The 21,851-nt window shown below is 42.5% G+C and overlaps 1 protein-coding gene across 2 annotated transcripts in view; it reads left to right on the top strand.

The window, feature by feature from the left end:
- Window positions 1–21,851, top strand: part of kif13a (kinesin family member 13A) — a 38,554-nt gene that overhangs the window by 2,411 nt on the left and 14,292 nt on the right. For both annotated transcript variants that reach the window (XM_030781068.1, XM_030781070.1), the window contains exons 3-16: window positions 9,845–9,857; window positions 11,969–12,029; window positions 13,311–13,403; window positions 14,233–14,413; window positions 16,335–16,422; window positions 16,824–16,958; window positions 17,400–17,512; window positions 17,718–17,829; window positions 17,965–18,177; window positions 18,469–18,579; window positions 18,842–18,976; window positions 20,712–20,842; window positions 21,135–21,221; window positions 21,343–21,518. In XM_030781068.1, coding sequence (XP_030636928.1) covers window positions 9,845–9,857; window positions 11,969–12,029; window positions 13,311–13,403; window positions 14,233–14,413; window positions 16,335–16,422; window positions 16,824–16,958; window positions 17,400–17,512; window positions 17,718–17,829; window positions 17,965–18,177; window positions 18,469–18,579; window positions 18,842–18,976; window positions 20,712–20,842; window positions 21,135–21,221; window positions 21,343–21,518 — 1,649 coding nt within the window. The remainder of the gene's footprint in view (window positions 1–9,844; window positions 9,858–11,968; window positions 12,030–13,310; window positions 13,404–14,232; window positions 14,414–16,334; window positions 16,423–16,823; window positions 16,959–17,399; window positions 17,513–17,717; window positions 17,830–17,964; window positions 18,178–18,468; window positions 18,580–18,841; window positions 18,977–20,711; window positions 20,843–21,134; window positions 21,222–21,342; window positions 21,519–21,851) is intronic.

Consider the following 21,851-nt stretch of genomic DNA (forward strand, 5'->3'; position numbering starts at 1 on the left):
AAAGACTGATAAGGATATTCTCGCATTTCACATACGGTATGGGAAACAGAGAGCGGACAGGGCCTGGATGAAGCTTACTCAACTGTCACACAGGAAGCAAGAGGGGGTGAAAACTGTCCATATAAGCGTAACTGATCTCATTTGGTCACGCAGGAAGGGGGTGTAAAGAAGATGGAGAACAGCAGTGTGGCTCTTTGGAGCTTAATCACTTGATCAGAAATATCTGTTAATGGCTGTTACAGGGCCTGCCTTGCTCAGTTCCTGGAGATTCTACATTAAAAGTGGAAATAGTTCACAGAGTTCACAGATGAAATGGTTCAAACAAACACAATAATATGCATAGACAGAAGAGAACGTTTTCACTCTCTGCAAGTAAATCGACTAACAAGGGATGTGCTCACATAGCGTAACTGTCAGTTAATTAGTAACTTGAGCGCCAAAGTCACGCATAAAGTTATCACTAATCAGTGATTATTAGGTCATCTGCAGTCATCTGCAATGTAATGGTGAGAGAACTGTGAAATTCTAATAATAAAGCAAGTAAGACCCACATGACACGTGCCTTAAACAAACTTTACAACTAGACATGTCTCACTTATAAGTCATTATAACACCTCTGCTAGGAAGCTGTACTTGCAAACAGATAGGAAGAAAATGAGCTCATGGATCGCATTACAGGGAGAGACCAGATGCTTCATTTAAGTTTTAGTGATGAAATCACCAACAAATAAAATCTGGAAATTGGCAGGGATCACTTGGAAAAATTTGTGTAAGACCGTGTGTGTGAAAGCTGCGATCAGCAGGAGAAACTTCAAACATGAGTTTGACCCAAATTTGAAAATGTAGTGATGACATAGCAATTTTGTATATATTAGTAATGACAGTATACTCTTGTTGTTAATATGTAACTACACAGGTATTGTGATTTTTAAAATAAAGTAAGACTAGTAAGTCTACGTGCACAGTTTCCAGAGGCACTGTTAATCATCATCTGATATGGACTTGATTTAGCTAATGTCCCTCCTGGCTAATATCAGAACTTTTCAGAACTTATTTTCACCTCGTTACGTAAGACTTAGCTATTGAGTATCATGAGCAAAGATACTCATGGAAAATCCATTGTACCGCTGTCACAGTCTAGATTTACGTCTGAAGTCAGTATTAGTGCAGCGAGACAGAGAAAAGGATAGCATTTCCTCAGGTATGCTTTGACCCCTGTCCACATGTGGTTGATGCATGTCATATTATTTGTTGTCGTGGTGTATGTGACTGCAATGAATGGTGTGGAAACTTAACAGATGTCATGATTGTAAAGCAGCTTCAAGGGCCTTGGACCTATTACGATTATCGTAGAATTTTTGTAATTCGGTTTATGGATAGTAAGTACGTTTGTCTTTAAGTCCGGTCAGTGTGGTTTTTAGTTTGGAACATATGGATATTGATGCCATGACTCATTGTGTTACCCCCCCCCCATACTTTTCCTTTCTCACGTTAAAATAAATGTAAATTATATTTGATAATTGGAGAGCGAAAGTTGCCCTAGGACATTATGGATTGAATTTCCATACTCTGTGGATCTGTAATGTGCCTCTATACATTTTGTGGTGTCATTTAACCCTAATTCCTCAAGTGGCAGAGATGACATGGTTTGAAATATGAATCTTAGGAACAATTGAAACCAAGAGAGACAATGGAGCTCAGATTTGAGGAAGAAGAGTACCTGAGGCAGCTGTCTGAGGAGATCAACCCTTTGTGAGTGTTGCATACCCAGGGAAATACCCCAAATCTTTTTAAGTGGGAGCAATTAACATTTATGAGTAATGGCATTCCCTGAGAAAGACCTGCCAGTATTCAGTCATGAAGTTGCATGCGCACTCACAAGTACCAAACAGTTGGTTTAGATCTTTATCATCTTACATTGCACAGGGATTCTCCAATGTGTTTTTCTTTTTTCTATTATGAATAATATGAACAAATCAAATAGCAAAAACAAGTGTGAGTCGCATGTTACGAGAAGTTTCAACAAGGATAGCCATTGTGACGCAGGATTCTCCAAGTTTGTAATCAAAGACCAGAGGAAATTGGTAGGTTTTCCCTCCCTGATTCCTCCCTCTCCCTCTCGCTGGTTGGGTTGGAGGCTGAGATGATTAGAGAACGTGTGCCTTCATCTGATAACGCCTGCTGTAACCAGGCGTGTGATTTCCTCTTTATCTCCTCATCTCTCACTGGAGTCATCTCACAGGCCCTTAGGAGCTCCTCTCTGTCTAATTTTCACATGCCAGATAAGGTTTTTTGATATGTTATGGGAGATCTACATGTGGAATCATGCCTGATAATTTTAGTGTGACCCCGTTAAAAACTTTAAAAAGTGAACAGCGTCGACGAAATTGAATTACTGCAGGAGGACTTGCCTATTTTCCCTTGTTATGACGACTCCTCATCGTACTGAATCATAATCACAAACAGATCAGCTATGGAAATATTAGCCAAGATGAAATTCTGAAATTGTTACCTCATTACAGTTGATGAATTGAAACTGTGGCAGAAATTGTTCAGACCACTGCTGCCATCAAATCGTCTTGATGGAGTTGCCAGCGGTCTCAAGGTCACCTTGCACCCTCTTGTAGCAACCTTAATAATCTAAGCGTCTCAAGAACTAAACCCTCATTTTCCAACAGAAAGAGTTTAGAGCATGTGAACACTGGTGTTTGTTTGTCACAGGGGTAGAGGAACAGTGCTATGTGGAGATGTCTGTTATGACTTTATGCTTGCATAGATGCCTTCAAAACAGAGCTTGCATTAAATAACAGTGCAAAGGAGCGCAGTGGTTTACCTTAGGAATGTCTCTTGTCATATCATTCTGTTCCTTTTAGCATGTGATAGTGGTCAACCTGCCCATTCTACAGTAAGCTGTTCTTCGAGTTGGCCAGCTCTCCAAGTTCAACTTTTTTTTTTTTTTACTGGGTTTATTCATCTGTTCCTATAACGGAAAGTCTTGTGTGGGACTGATAAACCCTCTGAATTCCCTGGAGGCCCCCCCTCCCCTTCTTTGTGTGGCAGGTGGAGCTATGTTTGTGGAGAACTGCGCAGTAGATCTTGATCTGAAAAGGGTTTTTTAATGCTTATGCTTTCTACAGCAGAGCTCAGGTCTGTCTTTGAGAGAGAATTAATGGTGGCATGAATGCTTAGTTTTGTGTTCTGACTTTTGACATTTGGAATTGTCCAGTCATCTAGTGAAGTCAACATTATTATTTAAGTGCAGTGCGGTATTGCTTTACTAAGAAAGGACAGTTAAATGAGGATCTTGTCAGACTGTCCAGTCAAAGTCATACACAGATGGGTTTTACTACTCCCTAGCCACACATGCACATTATATTATCGTATTGTAGAGCACTAAGTGACAGGATATTATTCGACATTTGCAATCAAGTGGTCCGGAATGTTCTGTTCTTGTTTTTGACTGTGTCTTCAAGCCTAAATGAGCATCAGAATAACTCCGGAGCCCTCACTTTTCACAGTGATATCCATGAGAGAGGATGGGGTCAGACATGGGAGTGGTCAGGGTAATAAATGTGTCCCCATGAATGCTGTTCAGAGGAAGCTGGGCCACATTTAACGCACTGATGGTCCTCTCCCCTCTGTTCCCAGTTAAGACCCATTATTTATGGACTTAACATTGGCTATCTGAGTTTTCACACATCATAAAATTCAATTAAAAGTATCTGTCAGTGTATCACAATGCATTTGTATTAATTGACTGTTGTGTTATCTAGTGCCTTGACCTACATTATTTGACGTAACATGTTGCGTTGTACTGAGAAAGGTTACAGCAGCAGTTGTCTTATGCAGTCTTTTCATTTCCTTTGTCCAGAGATATTAGGCTATATGTCAGGCCAAGTCTGTGCCCAGGCACCTCCATTATACCATTGTGAGTTTACATTTACCATCTAATCGGTGTCTGTCTCCCCTTATGTGGTATCAGTTGGCCCATTTGCCATTTGGTGAGGGCAGAATTTGGTATGATAGTGTTATGTCTATGGTGGGAATCTGTGCCTGCTCTTTGTTTTGGAATCGTGACTCACTAGGCCGATGACTTTTAATGTTTATCAGTTGCTTGGTGACAGCTGCTGCCAGGATACAACAAAGTTCTGGAATTATGATGACCCCCCCCCCCCCCCCCCCCCCCCCCACTCCTAGAATACCAGCACCACCCTTATCATTTTTCCAAGGGCTTTATATCCTGTCAGTATCTCACTCTGTGGGGAAGAGCATGTAACAGAGCACTTGCTCTTAGTTGCTATTTGTTAAGATCCAGCCATGATCTCAGAAAAGACTGGGGTCATGTTGTTGTTGTAATCTAGCTGTCAGTTTCAAAGCTAGATGGTTTTTATATCCCATTTCAGTGTGAATTTGACCCACTTTGTGTCATTGCTATGCACTCTTGGTTAGAGAAATGCAGATTATTTGGGGATAATCTTTTGGACTTTATGATGAGATGAGGTGAACTGTTTTGATAGGTCTCCATGTATGAGGAGAAGTTTGTTGTTCATGTTGGAACAACAGTTCTGACATGTGTATTGCATTACTGGAACTGTCTAGACTTTAGTAGATGCACATGCTTGTCCAGAGCCCCATAGTTCAATTTTATTAACAGACACTGGCTGGCATTATAATTCTAGGGGTCCAGAATGTCGTGTTACCATGTGCTCCAGTTTTTGTTTTTATGTATTTTTTCCACTTTCACTCAACCAGTCATGTTTTTAGGAGTGCTGCAACCCCTTTGACCTCAGCTTAGAGGTCTGAGAAAGCACAAGCTCTTTTTTTCTCCAAAGGCGTTTCCCTTTGGTGCCGCTTTCACTGCACATTGCCTGCTGACCTCTGCTCTGAGAGGGATGGATCAGTGGATTTATTACAATAGTCTCTGAAAGGCCAGCAGTGCTTACATTGCAGTTTAGATAACCTGAGACATTCTGAAAAAAACAAACTTTACAATTTTCTGTATTTCTGTATTCCTCTCTAAACTCTGAACACTTGAAGGTTCATAGTTTAGAGAAGAAGATTTATATTGCACATTGCAGAACAAAAAAGAAAGAAAGAAAGAAAGACAGAAAGAAAGAAAAGAAAGAAAAAACTATGCCGATGTATTAGTGGTCTTAAATGTGCTGTGGAATAAATGTGAGTAAACTCATGTTTATATTGTGGCAACTGCAGGTGATTTTTTTTAATCATAAATAAGGCTACATATATAGAAGGCAACATTAAGTATCTCTCTTCAAGAGAAAATATAGTATCAGAAGAGTCACAGAATCTATAGTTGGGTGCATTATCACACTCGAACGTGTTTGCGATAATCAGTTTCTGATTTTCCTCTCCATGGCTCTCTGCAACAGTTATAAGGCCACATGTTGACCCGGTCTTTGCCGTTGAAGGGCTTGTGTCAGGAGATTAAGCCTCCTTAGTGTAGTGCATTTGGTAAAAGCAGAGTTCAAAAGCTTAGCGTGTGTGAAAGAGCATCCAGCTGCTGCCCTCCCAGAGCAGGTGGGTCTGATTTGGATGGTGAATACCCCTTATCTGGGCCATTGTGTGCTGTGGCAGCTCTCTGGAGTTTCTCTGACATAATAACCGAGTGTCCTTAATCCAGACCAACTCCCAAAAGGGCAATCCCATCAAAATTTAACTTGGCTTTTGTTTCAGAGAATTCTTTTCAAATCTGGTTTTAAAACAACATTCTATAACAAACAGCGTACTTGTTAAGTGTTTGGGCTTGTTTCTCTTCACATTAGACGCGGTATGTGATATTGTGTAATACAGGTGTTCCCCCGACTTGCGATGGTTCTACTTGGGATTTTTCGTCTTTACGATGGTGCGAAAGCGATCTGCATTCAGTAGAAACCGTACTTTGAATTTTGAATTTTAATCTTTTCCCACACTAGCGATATGTCGTGGGCTACTCTCTCGTGATGCTCGGCAGCGGCAGCGAGCCACAGCTCCCAGTCAGCCACACAATCACGAGGGTAAACAACCGATACTCTACAGTGTACTGCGTTGCCAGCGTTTCTGAGCACGTTTGAGGTAGGCTAGGCTAAGCTAAGCTATGACGTTCGGTAGGTTAGATGTACTGTATTAAATGCATTTTCAACCTCCAATATTTTCGACTTATGATGAGTCTGTCGGGACGTAACCCCATCGTAAGTCGGGGAGCACCTGTGTTGTAGTTCTAGTCTCTGAGGCAGTTAGTATGGCATCGCTCAAGGTGAAGTCAGTCACTGAATCACTGAATATGATTGGCGTCGATACGGGAATTTTACAATGGAAAGACTGGCATGATAGCTTGGGGTTCATTTAACAAGGTTTTACAAGTAACCTACGTTTACAGGAAATGATGAGGACTCTTGTCGAAGTGCAGGCAGAGGGCATGAACCAGCCATAGAGCTGCACCTTTTCTCCAGAGGCAGAGCTGCCCTTTTGGCGTGGGCTTCATTGTCACACATGATCTCCTCTATGGACAAAACGAGTCTGATCTTGTGTGACAGATCTGTGTCATCTGGGCACATAAATACACAGCTGAAACTCTAAATAAGTTCTTGGTAAAACACACTTATGCTTGCGCCCTCTCACATGAGTGCTTTAGGCATATGGTCTACTTTTACCACCCTGCAGAATTTCAATTATTGTTACTCTGAAACCCATATAGCACTTGTCAGGTGAATATTGACTAATAACTGTCTGGGAATCTGTATGTCTTTATCATAAATAAGAACATTTGTACATGTACACGCTTGTTATTGTCTGGTTTCTGTGTTTGAGGTCTGCAGACGTACTGCAGATAAGTATGTAAATATTCACTTAGATATGGATATCAGCAGCAAGTGTATACTTTCCTACAGCCTATGGGCCTCTTTAAAACAGCTTCTTTGAGTTGTTTTTTCCTGTTTTTTTTTTTCTTCTTGTGTTCCTGTCATTTTATGCAAATGTCGCTAAACCACTTTAAGATTAGTGGCAGATGTACAAGCTTAGATGTTCAGGCTGTAGTTGTGGTAGAGTTTCAGACGGCAGAATTAGCAATAACCTCCCCCTTTGTTATGAATGGCTGGTAACTTAAAATTCTAGGTTGTGTTAATTTAACGTATGATCAAAATCAGAGGGGATAAATGCAAATCTCACAAAGAAATTTTTGTCTGTGAAGCACATGTTTAAACCAAGTTTTAGGCATATTTTCTGTGCAGGCAATAGCGTACACTTACTACCAGCACATGTATATTTTTCACTAATGGAATGAACCATTTCTACGTTGATGCGTTCAGTGCCTTGTACTTCCTGTGCAGTCATCCCCCAGCATACTGTAATCACAGCAGTGCTAGTGTCTTACCCATAGACAGTCTGTTCCAGTGAAGTATCTTCAAGCTTACGCAGACCTGCTCGCCTAAAGGCCCTGATTTAGCTTGTGTGTGTGTGTGTGTGTGTGTTTATGTATGTGTGTGCGCACGAGTGTGTCTGTGTGTGTGTGCGTGCGTGCACGTGTGTGTATGTGCATGTGCACAAGAGTGTGTGTCTGTGTGTGTGTGTTTGTGTGTTTTTGTGTTTGTGTGTGTGTGTGTGTGTGCACGAGTGTGTGTCTGTGTGTGTGTGTGTGTGCGTGCGCGCGCACGTGTGTATGTGCATGTGCACGAGTGTGTGTGTGTGTGTGTGAGTGCGTTTGTGTGCACTGGGAGCAGAGGTCTGAATGCCTGAGCCGGACGGTGGCCTGCAGGCTCTGTCAGCTCTGATTAGGGGGCTGGAACCCTCTCTCGTTCGTGGCCCAGATTCACCAGATTCAGTCATCCTCACTCTGGCTGTCTCACGCACTCTAATGAGCAGCCAGCAGCATAATGGCTCTCGTCTCGTCCCCGAACATGTCCCACAACGTGTACCTTATGGTACCTTATGGTACACGCTGTGCACAGTATCTCTTTTGAGCTTTGCATTTTGGGTACCTGGCTCAACTCATTCTGAGTTGTTAAAAGGTAGGAGAGTTATGTAATCTACCACTGCAATAAAATGGAAATTATGCTCATTGACATTCAAATCCCTTTGTGACCTGGAGCCTTTTCGTTGGGCATTTCACCGAGGAGAACAAGGCGCTGTTGAAGCCTCTTTGTATGCAGAACTGAGGCACACTTTCAGGATCCTTCTATATCAATACTAATTAGAAGGATGGCTTCTGTACTGTAAACATGATGTACGCAGAAGTATGAGGTAATGAATTGTTATAGAAATTCTGTTCACGCTGTGTATAGCTGTGTTCCATTTATACTTGATTCCAGATCAGCTCTTTGGCCCTGCCAATGCACACGTGTGCATTTGTGTGTGTTTATGTCTCTGTCCTTGTATGTGTGCTTGTGTGCGTGTGCTTGTGTGCGTGCGCTTGTGTGCGTGCGCTTGTGTGCGTGCGCTTGTGTGCGTGCGCTTGTGTGCGTGTGCTTGGGTGCGTGCGTGTGTGTGTGTGTGTGTGTGTGTGTGTGTATGAGTGAAGGTGATGGCCACCTCTGTAACGGTGCTGAGAGAGGCCTGTAAGAGGATGAAATGATAACTAGCATTGTTTGCCAGAATGTGATTCACAGCAGGCGAGTGCCTGCAGATGAAGGGCAGCTGGGGAGTGTGATGACACACAGCTCAGGTATGTTCACCAGTGCTGGGCTTCTCCAAGACCACGCAGTGTGAACCCAGCAGAGAGTGGAAGGCATTGTCTAACTTTTACCTATTGTCAGCATTTACTGCTATTCACACATAAAAATACCTGTGAAGAAAATTGCGCTCTCCATTATCAACAGTGTATGTGTGTATGCACATGTGTGTGTGTGTGTGTTTGTGTGTGTGTTTGTAACCACTCAGACTTAAGAAGCAGCCTGACTCAGACTTGAAACAAACACAGACTTGAAGTTTGTGCTATCCTATGTGGCTAATGAAAATACTACATTTGAAACTCAGGTCACGTTATTCCCACTGAGCCAGCATGTTCATCAGAACACAGCTTTTTATAGGTAGCCATATACTGAGGTTATGGCTCGTAATCTGTGATGAAAATTAACCATGATTGCTGTGTAATGAGGCTACGCTGTGTTAAAATATCCCAGTTACACTGGCTGGTAAAGTCATTGTGCGCTCTTTAGTAGTGTTTCTGAACATTCCTGAGAAAATGTTGAGCAGAGGGAAAGTTTGAAATGTTCTGCCCGCAATGGTGCTGCTGTTTTGCAATGTGTAAGGTCTTTGGTCTCGTGATTTAATATATTTAATATTCCAGATCGTTCGTGTGGATATTTTTGATGGTTTTCGGCGTTAATGCTGATTCCTGGTGTTTGGGCTAAAAGGCTGGTGAGGGATTTCTAGCTAACCTATCTCTACTCGTTAAGTCTACAAGCTTTGCTGAAGTTTGTACAACAGGGCTAGTGGGATATTCAATCCTAAATCTCTTCCCTTCCTCACGCTACAGCGGCCCAATTATGTGGCCATTCACCATCCCCGTCACCAGGAAATACCACTGGGGAAGTGAATGAACTAGCGCATGAATGAAAGGAAAGAATGAAGGAATAAACGACTCGATTAGTTTATGAAGTGCTGGGTGAAATAAAAGAGGAAAAATTTGAGTGTCAAGTTGTTGTTTTTTTTTTTTAATACTAAATGACCCGACTGTCTCTAGGTCTCATGTGATATTTTTAGGTGTAGTCCTTGTGTGGTAACTTCATGTTATGAAGAGATAAATCAGCCTCATTAACACCTCTGTCTTTTGTTTTTCCTCCTCTTCTGGGCACCGTGAATCTTCCCACTGTGGCTTCTGTGTGTCACCATGCTTTCCACTGCATTACAGGAAACAGCCCAAGGTATGTACTAAATCTGACTCTTTATTCATAGACGCTCCATATTTCCTTACATCCTTTTTTTTTTTTTTAAACAGTGACCACTCCTTGGTATGGATAAAGCATCTCCTTTATCAGTAACTGTGATATAAAATTCACAGTGGTCACAACACTGAGCTTTTCGTTCGCAGTTACAGCTACATTATAAAGGTCTAGACAGCAATGGCACGGGCAGTGATCGGTGTCATATTTACACCTCATATACCATATAAAGATTTGGCTACCAGAATCAGTTAAAGGTATTTTTGGAACAAGTGAGTTTTTTATAACCTCCCTCTTTCTTCCGGTGGGGCAGCGGGACAGGGATGAATGTCTGTGTGAATGTGTCAGGGATCTAAGATCTTGTGAACAACCACAAAGGGCTACAATGTGTCAGGAGATGAGCAGGGACACTGGGCCAGTGTATGCGCATTCAAAGCTGCATTGTTGGCGCACCCCCCAAACCCCGCAACCCCCCCCCCCCCCCCCCCCCAACCACCCCTGCACCCATACCCCCATCCCACTCCTCCCCCATACACACTGGTGTCTCTCTCGCTCTCTGAGACGGAGCACTGACATTGTGCTTGGCAAGCAGGCAGCAGTGCAGACTCTGGAATACTAGTGAGGGCTCTGGACTTCCCCTGTCTCTGAGGTCTGGGAGCAGATCCTGCAGCCCTGAGCTGACCACTCGAGCAGAAATGCTAGTGCTGCCCAGCCCAGGAAAAAAAAAAAAAAAAGGTCTACTCAGCTGTGAATGCACACCAATTAACAAGTGGAAAGATGGCTAAGGAGCTCACATGGTTAACATGCCTTGCACTTTATCCGTGAGACCAATGATTTCTTCAGATGAGCAGTTCCTCCTCATTTGTGAACATTTATTCCCAAATCCCCAAAAAAATTCCCAAAGAGATTTTGTCAACACAGTGACCCATTTAATGTTGAGGCCCTTTTGGAGTTTGGGGCCTCAATTATTTTGACTGACACTCAGATTGTGTCTGTGGTCACCTCATGTGGAGGTCATTTTTAGAATGATTTCATCCCCCTCGCACTGACACACACTGGCCCTTTTTATTCATTAGAAAACATTTGGGTCAAATGTTTTATTGAGCAAATTCATGCCTTTCTTCAGGGGGATCAAAATAAACTTACATTTTTCATAAACTTTGCCATTCTGAAAGTCAGTCTGTTAAGCTTCATTCAACGACTGAATATTATGAATTAATATAATGAATTTTAATCCTGATTATTTGGTATATGGCAGGACTCTGTATGGAAACCATTAGATTTACAAAGTATACATTAGATTACATTCACCTTACTCTTGTCTCCAGAGGGACCTGCGGTGTGTTGTGAAGGGTTGTAGTCTGATGTTCCCTTTGGTGCTGGAGGCAAGCAGGTGGGCCTCTCACACAGAGGCCTTGTGATAGAGAGTGTAGACTTTTGGAAAGAAGACAGAGGTTTAGCCAGCAAGAGCCAGGCTCTACTCCAGCTGGTTGCTCTGGAAACCATGGCTGTAACGAGCCGGAATTTATACAGCTAACTCTAGATTTACGTATTCTATTAACTTCACCATCCCAACAGAGTAGCTTTAATGCCTAAAGGCTGTTACTTCACACAAGAACTTTAATATAACCTCTTTGCAAATTGTTCTTTCCACAGATTATTGAAGAAACAAGAGTTAAGTCAGCAAACAAGATTGCATAACCATGGAACCAATATTTCTTGTCCCTTTTTTAAAATACAGATCCCTTATTACCATACTAGGTGTCCAAAAAAAAAAAAAACATGAACATAAACATTCAGCGAACACTGAAATACTTTTTTTCCATAGAGTAAACTGTCAGTCATTGTTCAGTGGACTGGGAAAGGGTGCGCAGTGAAAGATTTTCTCAGAGCCTTCACAGTCGATCAGTCACCGTGTGGGCTTTTTAGATACAAAAGACAAGCTAGGTCGTGCTGTAGTATGGCTGTCTAGCATGACACAATACAGTAAACCATTCACTGTCTGGCAGCCTTTGGCCTAGATGAGAATCCCCCTCAGAAACATGCTTGAACAGGCAGTCATATGCACTGCTCTTTGTTTCCTTCTTTTGCAGGTGTTTGCCTTCGATCACTGTTTCTGGTCCATGGACGAGTCCAATGTCCCAAAGTATGCCGGTGAGTCACAATCAAACGTGTTCGGACAGCCCTCGGGATCGCTGGCACCATAACTTTCACATCACTGGAGAAAACACAGCCACACCCTGATTATTGCTGATTATTTTCTGTGTTTCATATAAACACTCCAATAATTACAGCCCAGCTGCCATGTCGAACTTACTTTTACTTTACAGCTGAGTAAGGCGAAATAATAGTTTGTAATAGGAGGCGAACAATGCTAATAATTAGTCTCTAAAGATGCCTCCTGCCTTCTGCAAGAGTCAGTTTGATGAAGGGAAAAAGAAGTAATAAGTGAGAAATACTAACTAACAAGCCACAATCTTTAGACTCGGTTGAATTTATTATGGAGCTGTAGCAGCACCAGTAATTTGTAATGCGGGGGAAATTTGGTCTCTAACACTTACTTGTCAAAGCGTTTCGAGAATTATAGAAAATTACTGGAACCCATTGTGTACTTATCAACTCAGTGCTGAGTGTGAGGACTATGGATTTGAATATGTTGTCTGTGAATGGATTTGATTGTGTGTTTCTGTGTCCTGTCCCTCCGAAATGTTCATGTTTCCATGTGCCATGGTTTGAGGCACTCAGTGGAAAAGTGAATTGCTCATTTGCTCATCAGTCAAACACGGGTAATGGTTGTGACAGCGAACAAAGGATCTGAATTCAGATATTTATATACACTCCAAAAACATAGATTAAATATACCAAGACAGTTTCATGATGTTTTACCACAGTGTTTGAAACAGTTTGGAGTTGTTTCTCATGTGATGTGCTCATATCTGCATCTCTCTTAAGTAATGAGTTTGTGTGTGTGTGTGTGTGTGTGTGTGTCTTTGGGGTCTGAGTAAATGCCTGGGGTTTGGCTTTATTTAGCTCCGTGCACAGCTGGATGGCTGACTGACTAAGAGCATTGCAGTCCAGAGCGGCAGAAATTTCGGCATTTAACACCACTGTTCCACTTGAGGAAGCATGAACACGCCACTGCTGATGATGAACCACTGTCATCATTTTCATCTTTTTTTCTTTTTTTTTTTGTTTTGATAAGAGCTCTTTTCAGAAACAAGCCAGTTGACTAAAATAAACATAAAAGTTTGCTTTCCATCAGTCCAGTGATGCATTCCTCTCTCGCAATCCAATCCTGTTTTGCAACCAGGAGAAACTGACTAATCACGCTTTCCTTTTTGCTGAGAACTGTAAGCAACAATCCATGAAAGAAGCAATGAGTGTGAATATATTGTGGTGTTATGATCGTCATGGTTACATGTATTTGTTTTGTAGGTCAAGAGATCGTGTTCAAGTGCCTTGGTGAAGGAATACTTGAAAATGCATTTCAAGGATACAATGCCTGCATTTTTGCCTATGGACAAACAGGTATTATATTAGAAATAATTTATGCAGTGCACAATTGAAGAAAGCAGTGAATTTTTTTCTTGCAATTCATCTTAACGGGAATGTCTCTGGAATCTGAGGTTCCTTTTGACGTTTTGGTCCACAATGTGCCCTTTATTGCTGACCTGAGTTAAAACAACAACAGCGCAAACTATATGCAGAGTTCTCCAATCCACCTTCCATTTCTAAGATTAATTTCCCATTACTTTTGGAAGTAAAAGTATAAAGAAAGCTCTGTATGAAATATTTAGTTTAGGTATGTCCAGCAAAGTGCCAAATATCTCACAGTACATGGTCCAAACAAATGCATGTTCTGGCGTTAATGACACTGCCCTTAATGGTTATTACATTATACATAAACACTGCTCTATAACTGGCACTGTCTGAGGCTTGTTTATGCTTGAAGGTAAGTAGCCAGGAAGAGTGGAGGATGGTGTTTGTTACCATATTTAAGGTTTATTAAGTCTGAAGGTCCTAGTAGCATCTGCTCAGTTCATTGTAGCTGTTTTGTAGCTGCTCCTGGCAGGTACATGAACAGGAAGCCTCTGTATTTCCTATCACTCTGTCAAATCGCTCAGGTCTTGTCCTTCCTCTTCAGCCACCAAACTGGCTCTTTCATCTGCCTTCCTGTCCTAGGACACAGCCCACATGCCTCCTAAACGTCTGCTAACCTGTGACGTCAGCCTTCTCCCATGTCTTTTTGTCGGTTAATACAGGCCTACTGGATGTCTCGAGTTGATGAAGCACGCTTTTTAAATGTCGGTCAACCCTCGCAATGTCATGATGATAGCCACTGCTGTTTTTGTCCCAGGTTCGGGGAAGTCCTTCTCTATGATGGGCAACGGAGAACATCCAGGGCTCATCCCTCGACTCTGCTGCTCCCTGTTTGAGAGGGTCTCGAGAGAAGACAGCCAGTCTCATTCCTTTAAGGTGGAAGTATCCTACATGGAGATCTACAACGAAAAGGTTCGAGACCTACTGGATCCCAAAGGGTGAGCAAATGCAGGCCATCTACTGACAGTGAGCTTTTCATGAACATACACACACACACACACACATGGACACACAAACACATACAAACACACTATTCAGACAGTTCTATATTTATTTGTTCAGTGATTTTCTTTTGGCTAAATGAGGAGAAAAATAATGAAGAAGGAATTTGCTCAGGGATATACTTGCTGCAGTAGTTCTGGAAAGCAATCCCTGTGTGTTGTAACGTTAGACTGACAGGTTATAGGGAGCTTCCTGGCATAAATATATTAGTGTCAGCTGTTAGTGTGCTGAGAGAACTGGCTAACGGTAATGAGAGTCAGAGCGGAGGTCTTCAGAGAGTGTGTACACAGTAGGCCTGTGTATCACACAGATGTCTAAAACGACATTCACTTCCGTCTCAACGGCTGGGTCCTGTCTGTTTTTTTTGGGGGTTTTTTTTCTCCCCCCTCCTATGCTCAGGCCTCCGCTCTGTGTGGAGATTCACAAGTTTATGAACCGTAGTCTGTCCTTCAGCCGTTTCTTCACAGCCACTGGAACATCCACAGTCTTCGTTCTGGTGCAGGACTGAATGTATGGATAAAATAGGAGAGAGAGAGAGAGAGAGAGAGAGAGAACAGGAGCCATTCATTCGAGCTTTGCCAGCCTCTTTAAATTTGCCCTCCTGGAGAAGGCAAAGTCCACTGTCATTGATCTGTTGTCTCTTTCCCCCTCGTCCTTTGGAGGAAAGCCAAGCTCAAGTGCAGGTTCAATGGACCTATCTGTACCATCTAGTGAAAGTTCAAGGCTTTTTATTACTACCACATGGTCTCCTGTCTGAGCGTTTTTCACACTATGTCGTGAATTGTTCTTTGAATTGGGGTGTGAATTAATTTGCAGTTTAACAGATGCTCTTAATTCACTTCAGTTGAAGGGACATTTGGCTTCACTCACCATTTCAGCACTAAAATACTTTAATGGGATCAGTCTGACAAACATTTTGGAATTCATGGATTTGATTTGAGTGGAATTTGTTCTTCTCTCCAAATTTGTTTTACTACTTACTTAGACCACCTTTACAAGAACAGTCTTCTCTCAGTATTACTTTTCTTTTCAGTCTTGTTCTTGTTATGATTATTGTGTTTGAACTGGACTACTCTGATTGTTTTTACAGTTAAAATCGGTTGTGTACTCTGTGGATAAAAATACAAATACATGTACATTTTCATCGATCATAAGACAACATCTTTACTGTGATTCATCATAGCTCTTTTGCAAAATAGCAAAAAAAAAAACCCTGCCATTACAAACTTTAATACTGTGAAAAGACTAAATCATGAACTTAATCAGCCTGATAGGTTTTTAATTCTTACGTAAGCCAAGAGGGCATCGTGAGCACTCTATATATAAGGCTGCCTGTCTAAGTCCCTTGTTTGTGTGTGTGTGTGTGTGTATGTGATGAATGTGAGGTGTTAAGTAATGCTGTTGATACACAGAGCTGTACAGAACCCGTCGGAGGAGAGTATGAGTGTGTATGAGTGGAATTGCAATGCACACTAAATCAGATTATCTACCTGCGTGGAGAGGACAATGCGTGGAGAGGACAATGGGGAGAGATATTTTGCAGATTACTTTAATCCTTGGTTTTCATCGTCATGGTAATGGTAGAATAACATAGTAAAAAAAAAAGGGGAGCGCGAGGCACTTCCATGTGTTGCGCTAGAAGGATGAAAAAGGTTTCTCAGTAGAAAGAGTTGTGCCAGTTGTGAGAATGTGAGAATTATTTTCACAACTAAGTCGACAGCAGTGATAGCTCAAGCACGTAACACCTTTCTTATTTACTGCGTTCTCCACTCACTATCCACACATTGAGTTTCTGGGTTTTGCTGTGTATCTGTCACTGTTTTGCCCTTACAGATGGACTCTTATCTCTGTGTTTAGGGGCAGGCAGTCTCTAAAGGTGCGGGAACATAAGGTTCTGGGTCCATACGTGGACGGGCTGTCTCAGCTGGCTGTGACAAGCTTTGAGGTAAGGTGCTATTGCCATAAACAGCACGCATTAAATTTATCACCCCTGTCTTCAGTAGATATTCTTATCCGTGATGTCAGATGGTCATGCTATTCTTTGACTTCACCATAAACGAGTAACTCAGTGCTAATGTCCCACAACGTCAACTCACTGTCCAGTCGCTGAAATCAAAATGAGGCAGGACTGCACATTCACAAACTTTCACACTCAAGGAAATATCCCGTCTTATAGTCTGCCAAGCAAGCACAGAAGTGTGGAGAACTTGCTTGAACCCACATGCACTCGCGCGCGCACACACACACACACAAACACACACACACACACACACACACACACACACTCGCTCTTTCCTCTCCTGCACAGAGTCTCTCTGTAATCTCTTTTCTGTTCTACCCCTGCAGGATATTGAATCACTGATGTCAGAAGGGAACAAATCACGCACAGTTGCAGCCACCAATATGAATGAGGAGAGCAGCCGTTCCCACGCTGTCTTCAGTATTATCGTCACGCAGACGCTGTATGACCTGCAGTCGGGGGTCAGTGCAACTCTGCTTACTCTGCTTACTGAGTTCACAAACACAGACACCATAGGACTATGAGCAAGCATAGAGTACATGGTACAAAACATAGGACACACATAGTGCTTAGGGTACATGTTAAGACTCAGATTTGGGATACTGATTTTGAGTTTGTTGTTATGTTAAACTTATCCAGTTCTTGACCATGAGATGAAGCAGTCTTGGGTCGGCGGGTTTGTTGGAAGATCAAGTTTATGACACACTGTTTGTAAGATATGTGATATAAATCAGAACATTTGTTTCAATTGCATTGAATAAAAGGATCCTCACTCAGACTCAAAATACAGTAGAGGCTTTGAGAAGTGAATAAGACTGAATGTTTTCATGATATTAGGATAAATTTGTGTTTCCTCTGGTCCCTCTGTGTGTGTGTGTGTGTGTGTGTCTGATTGAATGCAGAACTCAGGTGAGAAGGTGAGTAAGATAAGTCTGGTGGATCTGGCCGGCAGCGAGCGTGTATCCAAGACTGGAGCAGCTGGAGAGAGGCTAAAAGAGGGCAGCAACATCAACAAGTGAGTTTTGGGTCTGAGTCTGTTATTTCTGTCTCCTATTTCTCTCAAAATGTTCACAGTGTTTCCGTCAAGCTTTTGGGTTTCTGCTCTCACCTCAGCTGTGTAGTTCTGCACATGCGTCGTGTGTATATAGCCTGCATTTACATGCATTTGATGTCTGTGCATGGGGAAAGCAAAAGTGTTTATACTGATGTGGTCCCCGCAGGTCTTTGACTACGCTTGGCTGTGTGATCTCAGCGCTGGCCGATCAGTCAGCGGGGAAGGGGAAGGCCAAGTTTGTGCCTTACAGAGACTCTGTACTCACATGGCTACTCAAAGTGAGTGTGACTTTCTCTGCATCACTGGATGAGGAATTACTGAATCAGAGTGATGTACCATAAAATATCAAAGATTTGTTTGAAAAGCTGTTTGTTTGTCTCGTTTGTCCCTGCGCATGTCTGTCAATAAAACAGGACAATCTAGGGGGTAACAGTAAGACGGCCATGATCGCCACCGTCAGTCCGGCAGCAGATAACTACGAGGAGACCTTATCAACACTGCGTTACGCTGACCGAGCTAAGAGGATCGTCAATCACGCCGTGGTCAACGAGGACCCCAACGCTCGCATCATCCGTGAACTACGAGAGGAGGTGGAGAAACTGAAGGTGCAACTCTCACAAGCAGAGGTGAGCAGACAAGAAACACACACACACATAGTAGGGAGGACTAAACATAGTGGGTACATGTGAGCAATTCTGTTCAGACAGGAGTTACTCAGTAATCAAACTACAGTGCAGCATCTCACGATGGGCCGAAGTGTGGGCATTTGCTTCCCCGTTCATAAGTTTTGTGAAAGTCGACAGTTGGACGTTTGAAGATGGAGGAGCCCTGAGTTTATGATCATTGCTATGATTATGATGAGGAGACATGTGAGACTTGAGACATGAGTGACTGTGCTGTTGGGGGCTGTGTCTTAGTCTCTGAAGGCTCCTGAGCTGAAGGAGAAGCTGGAGGAGTCAGAGAAACTCATTCAAGAGATGACTGTCACCTGGGAGGAGAAACTCAGGAAGACAGAGGAGATTGCACAGGTACGCTATACACACGCTGCACCTCCTCACCATGTCGTGTGTTTCAGACACTGTCACCACAGTATCACGTGGACATACATGCGTCCATAGCTTGTTTAGTTTGTTTTTCCCATGTGTCATATCTGACAAAAATCATAAAATACTACAACTACAGATAGTCTGTTGTGTATGACTGTTGACATCTGTAGTTAGGAAATGCCTTTGACAGATAGAATAAAGATCTGAGTTTGAATACAGATTTTGTGTGTGTGTATGTCTACAGGAGCGTCAGAAACAGTTGGAGAGTATGGGTATCTCCCTGGAGTCCTCAGGGATCAAAGTTGGAGAGGATAAGTGCTTCTTGGTCAACTTGAATGCTGACCCTGCCCTTAATGAGCTCCTAGTCTATTACCTAAAGGTACATTTTCATTCACATCCACAAGTTACCAGCATCACTACATTGACAACTCATCTGCCTTATCTTTAACAAAAACGTTTTCCGTAATGATATGTTTCTATCAAATCTGATAGTAGTAATGAATGTTGTATCAGTAATGGTCTCATAAAGCATAGACTCCCTTGTGTGATACCCAGTTTGCCCCCAGAGTAGTTGAACATTGAGTTAAGTTTGTATGGAATGGTGATTTGGAGACTGCAGAGGGCTGTACTACGAAGCAAGGTAACTGGCATAAGAAGTAAACCTCCTAATAGAAGAGCTTTATGGCTTCATTCCCCCTAGCAAAACAAAGCCATAAGGCCCTTCTATTAGGAGGTTTACTACTTACTCTGAGTTAACTTAACCAGAAGTTACCTGGATAAGCCGGTTACCTCGCTTTGTAGTACAGCCCTCCGGTGTTAGGCTTAGAGTTTGAACTGTTCATACATGTCAGGATGATTGATGCTGCTGTGCCATCTTTCATACAGGGCAGTTCAAACAAAGTATTAAAAAATGATCTGTCTTGCCTACATTCTGATGTCAGCTTTAGAATGAGTGGCTTCTTTAATCTTAGTCTCTTATTGTTGCTTTAGCACCCAAGTCTTTTGTGAGTTTGTTTACGTAAACATTTACTTGAATTCATTTGGCGGATGTTCTTATTCACTGCGACTTAAAAAAGTGAATGCAGTGAAATGATAATCTTAAAATAATACATTCAAGTTTCAGCAAGTGCGGCATTTCTTAATTTGCTCTGGGCATTTACACCCAAAACTCCGGCTCTCCTGCTGTCTTCCTCAGGGTATGCCTCATTTAAAAGCAAGATGCAAAACAAAAGACTGTTTACCATCTCCTTGACTGTTCATTAGTAGCTTAAGATACTGGTGCACGCGCAGAATTCACATGTCCTGCATGTTCTAAATCAAAATCGGGCCCTTGACAAACCAGAGTCTTTCCACCATTGTGTAAAAACCTGTTGAGGAAAATGTTTTCTCTTGAATTTGTAGATTGGCACCAAATCTTGTAATGATCTTTTTAAACCTCGTCAGAGACAGACTGCTTAGCCTCAGACGTTTTCCTCCGCAGACTCTAGTGTCCATGCACTAAAAGTATTATGAGCACATACACTATTCATTTAATCCTATATGATGATTTAATGGTATAATAACATTGTTGTCATAATGCTGTGAAAATGAGTGGTGTATGTAATGATGTAATGGAAGGGGGTGAATGTGGGAGGCTGCTGCTGGCCCCAGGACTGTCTCTGGTGCAGGGTGAGGCATGTGAAACATCAGCCAAGCCTCCAGTGCACATGGAACAACAGGTCTTTGTCTGTCACCGCCAGCCAGCTTGGCATACAAATGTGGAATTACCATGTTGATGTGAAGGAGCAATGCAGCTGCAAGCATGCACATCCCCTTAGAAAAGGGATGTTTGTTTAACTGCACCCACTCGTAGGGAAAAAGCCGCAGCCGTCTTCACCGCCGTGTTTGATGTGTTTGTTTCTGTTTTTCCCCGGCTCTCCTATTACTGTCATCAGTTTATAAACAAACCCCTCTTATCGTGCTGCCACTTTACGGAGATGTGTGTGGAAAATTGCCTTTCTTGTTATCCCAGCAAGGATCAGATTGCTCAGTAAATGACGGTTAATGACATAGTGGATTTAGCATTCGTCTGCTCGCGCAGAGCGTTGACTAATGATTGTCATGTTTTTGTTCAGGAGCATACGCGTGTGGGGGCTGATACCTCCCAGGACATCCAGCTCTTTGGCATAGGCATTCAGCCAGAGCATTGCGTGCTGGAGATTGCCTCTGACGGAGACATCACACTCACGCCCATGGAGAATGCCAGGTCACAACACCACACCACTCAACACACAGAATTAACTGGCCTTCCCCATTAGGTTTTGTTGTTGTTGTTGTTGTTGTTGTTTTGGATGAAAGTAAAAGCAATAACAGGTTGTGAGGACAGTCTTTTATATATCTTACGAACATGTACACACACACACACACATACACGCATTTGGCAAAACAATGTCCAACATTAGACATTGTGGTAAAGTAGAAAGAAAACAGACTGTTAAACTTTTCCAGATGCAGTTTGTAGTTTTCCTTTGACTTTAGTTTGCCTTTTGCATCCATAGAACCTGTGTAAACGGCACCATGATTTCCTCCATGGTCCATCTTTGGCATGGAGACCGCATCTTGTGGGGAAACAACCACTTTTTCAGGTAGGGTTTTAATTCTCGAATGTCTCAAACTCCCTTTTGTTTTGTAAAGCTATGTAAAGTCTTTGTAACGATGCTACATGCTTTTTCTAAGTTAATTCTTTTATTTTTTTGTTTTCTGAAGGATCAACCTGCCTAAGCGGAAGCGGCGGGACCGCTTGAAGGAGCTGGAGAGAGGGTCTCCACGTGAGAGCTTTGTGGAGCCTGATGTGGAGACAGCCAGCGAAGCCTCGTCTGAACAAGACTACAGCTACGAGTTTGCTCAGATGGAGGTCATGATGAAAACACTAGGGAGTAATGGTACAGCATAACTGCTTCCAACTGTTCTCAGAGCAGCCTAACACAAACCACTTTACCACACCCAAACTAAGCAAAGCCTGGCTGGATCTGACTACAGTTTCGTCATGGGCTCTGTCTTCTGCATGACACAGAGATTATGTCACATCCCCGCTGCGGCAGTTCATGTTTAACCCCTCTGACTCTAAAATACTGATCAGTCCCTGATGTTTTGTGGGACAGCCTCCAGTGCTGCGTCTGTTCTGGAGTGACTCGGCCAAAGCCTCTCACAGTCCTGCTACCACTTTACAATATTACAACACTCACCACAAGTCACTCTGTCACATTTTATATGGC

This window comes from Chanos chanos, chromosome 8, assembly GCF_902362185.1.
Source record: "Chanos chanos chromosome 8, fChaCha1.1, whole genome shotgun sequence".
In the NCBI taxonomy this organism is placed as follows: Eukaryota; Metazoa; Chordata; class Actinopteri; order Gonorynchiformes; family Chanidae; genus Chanos; species Chanos chanos.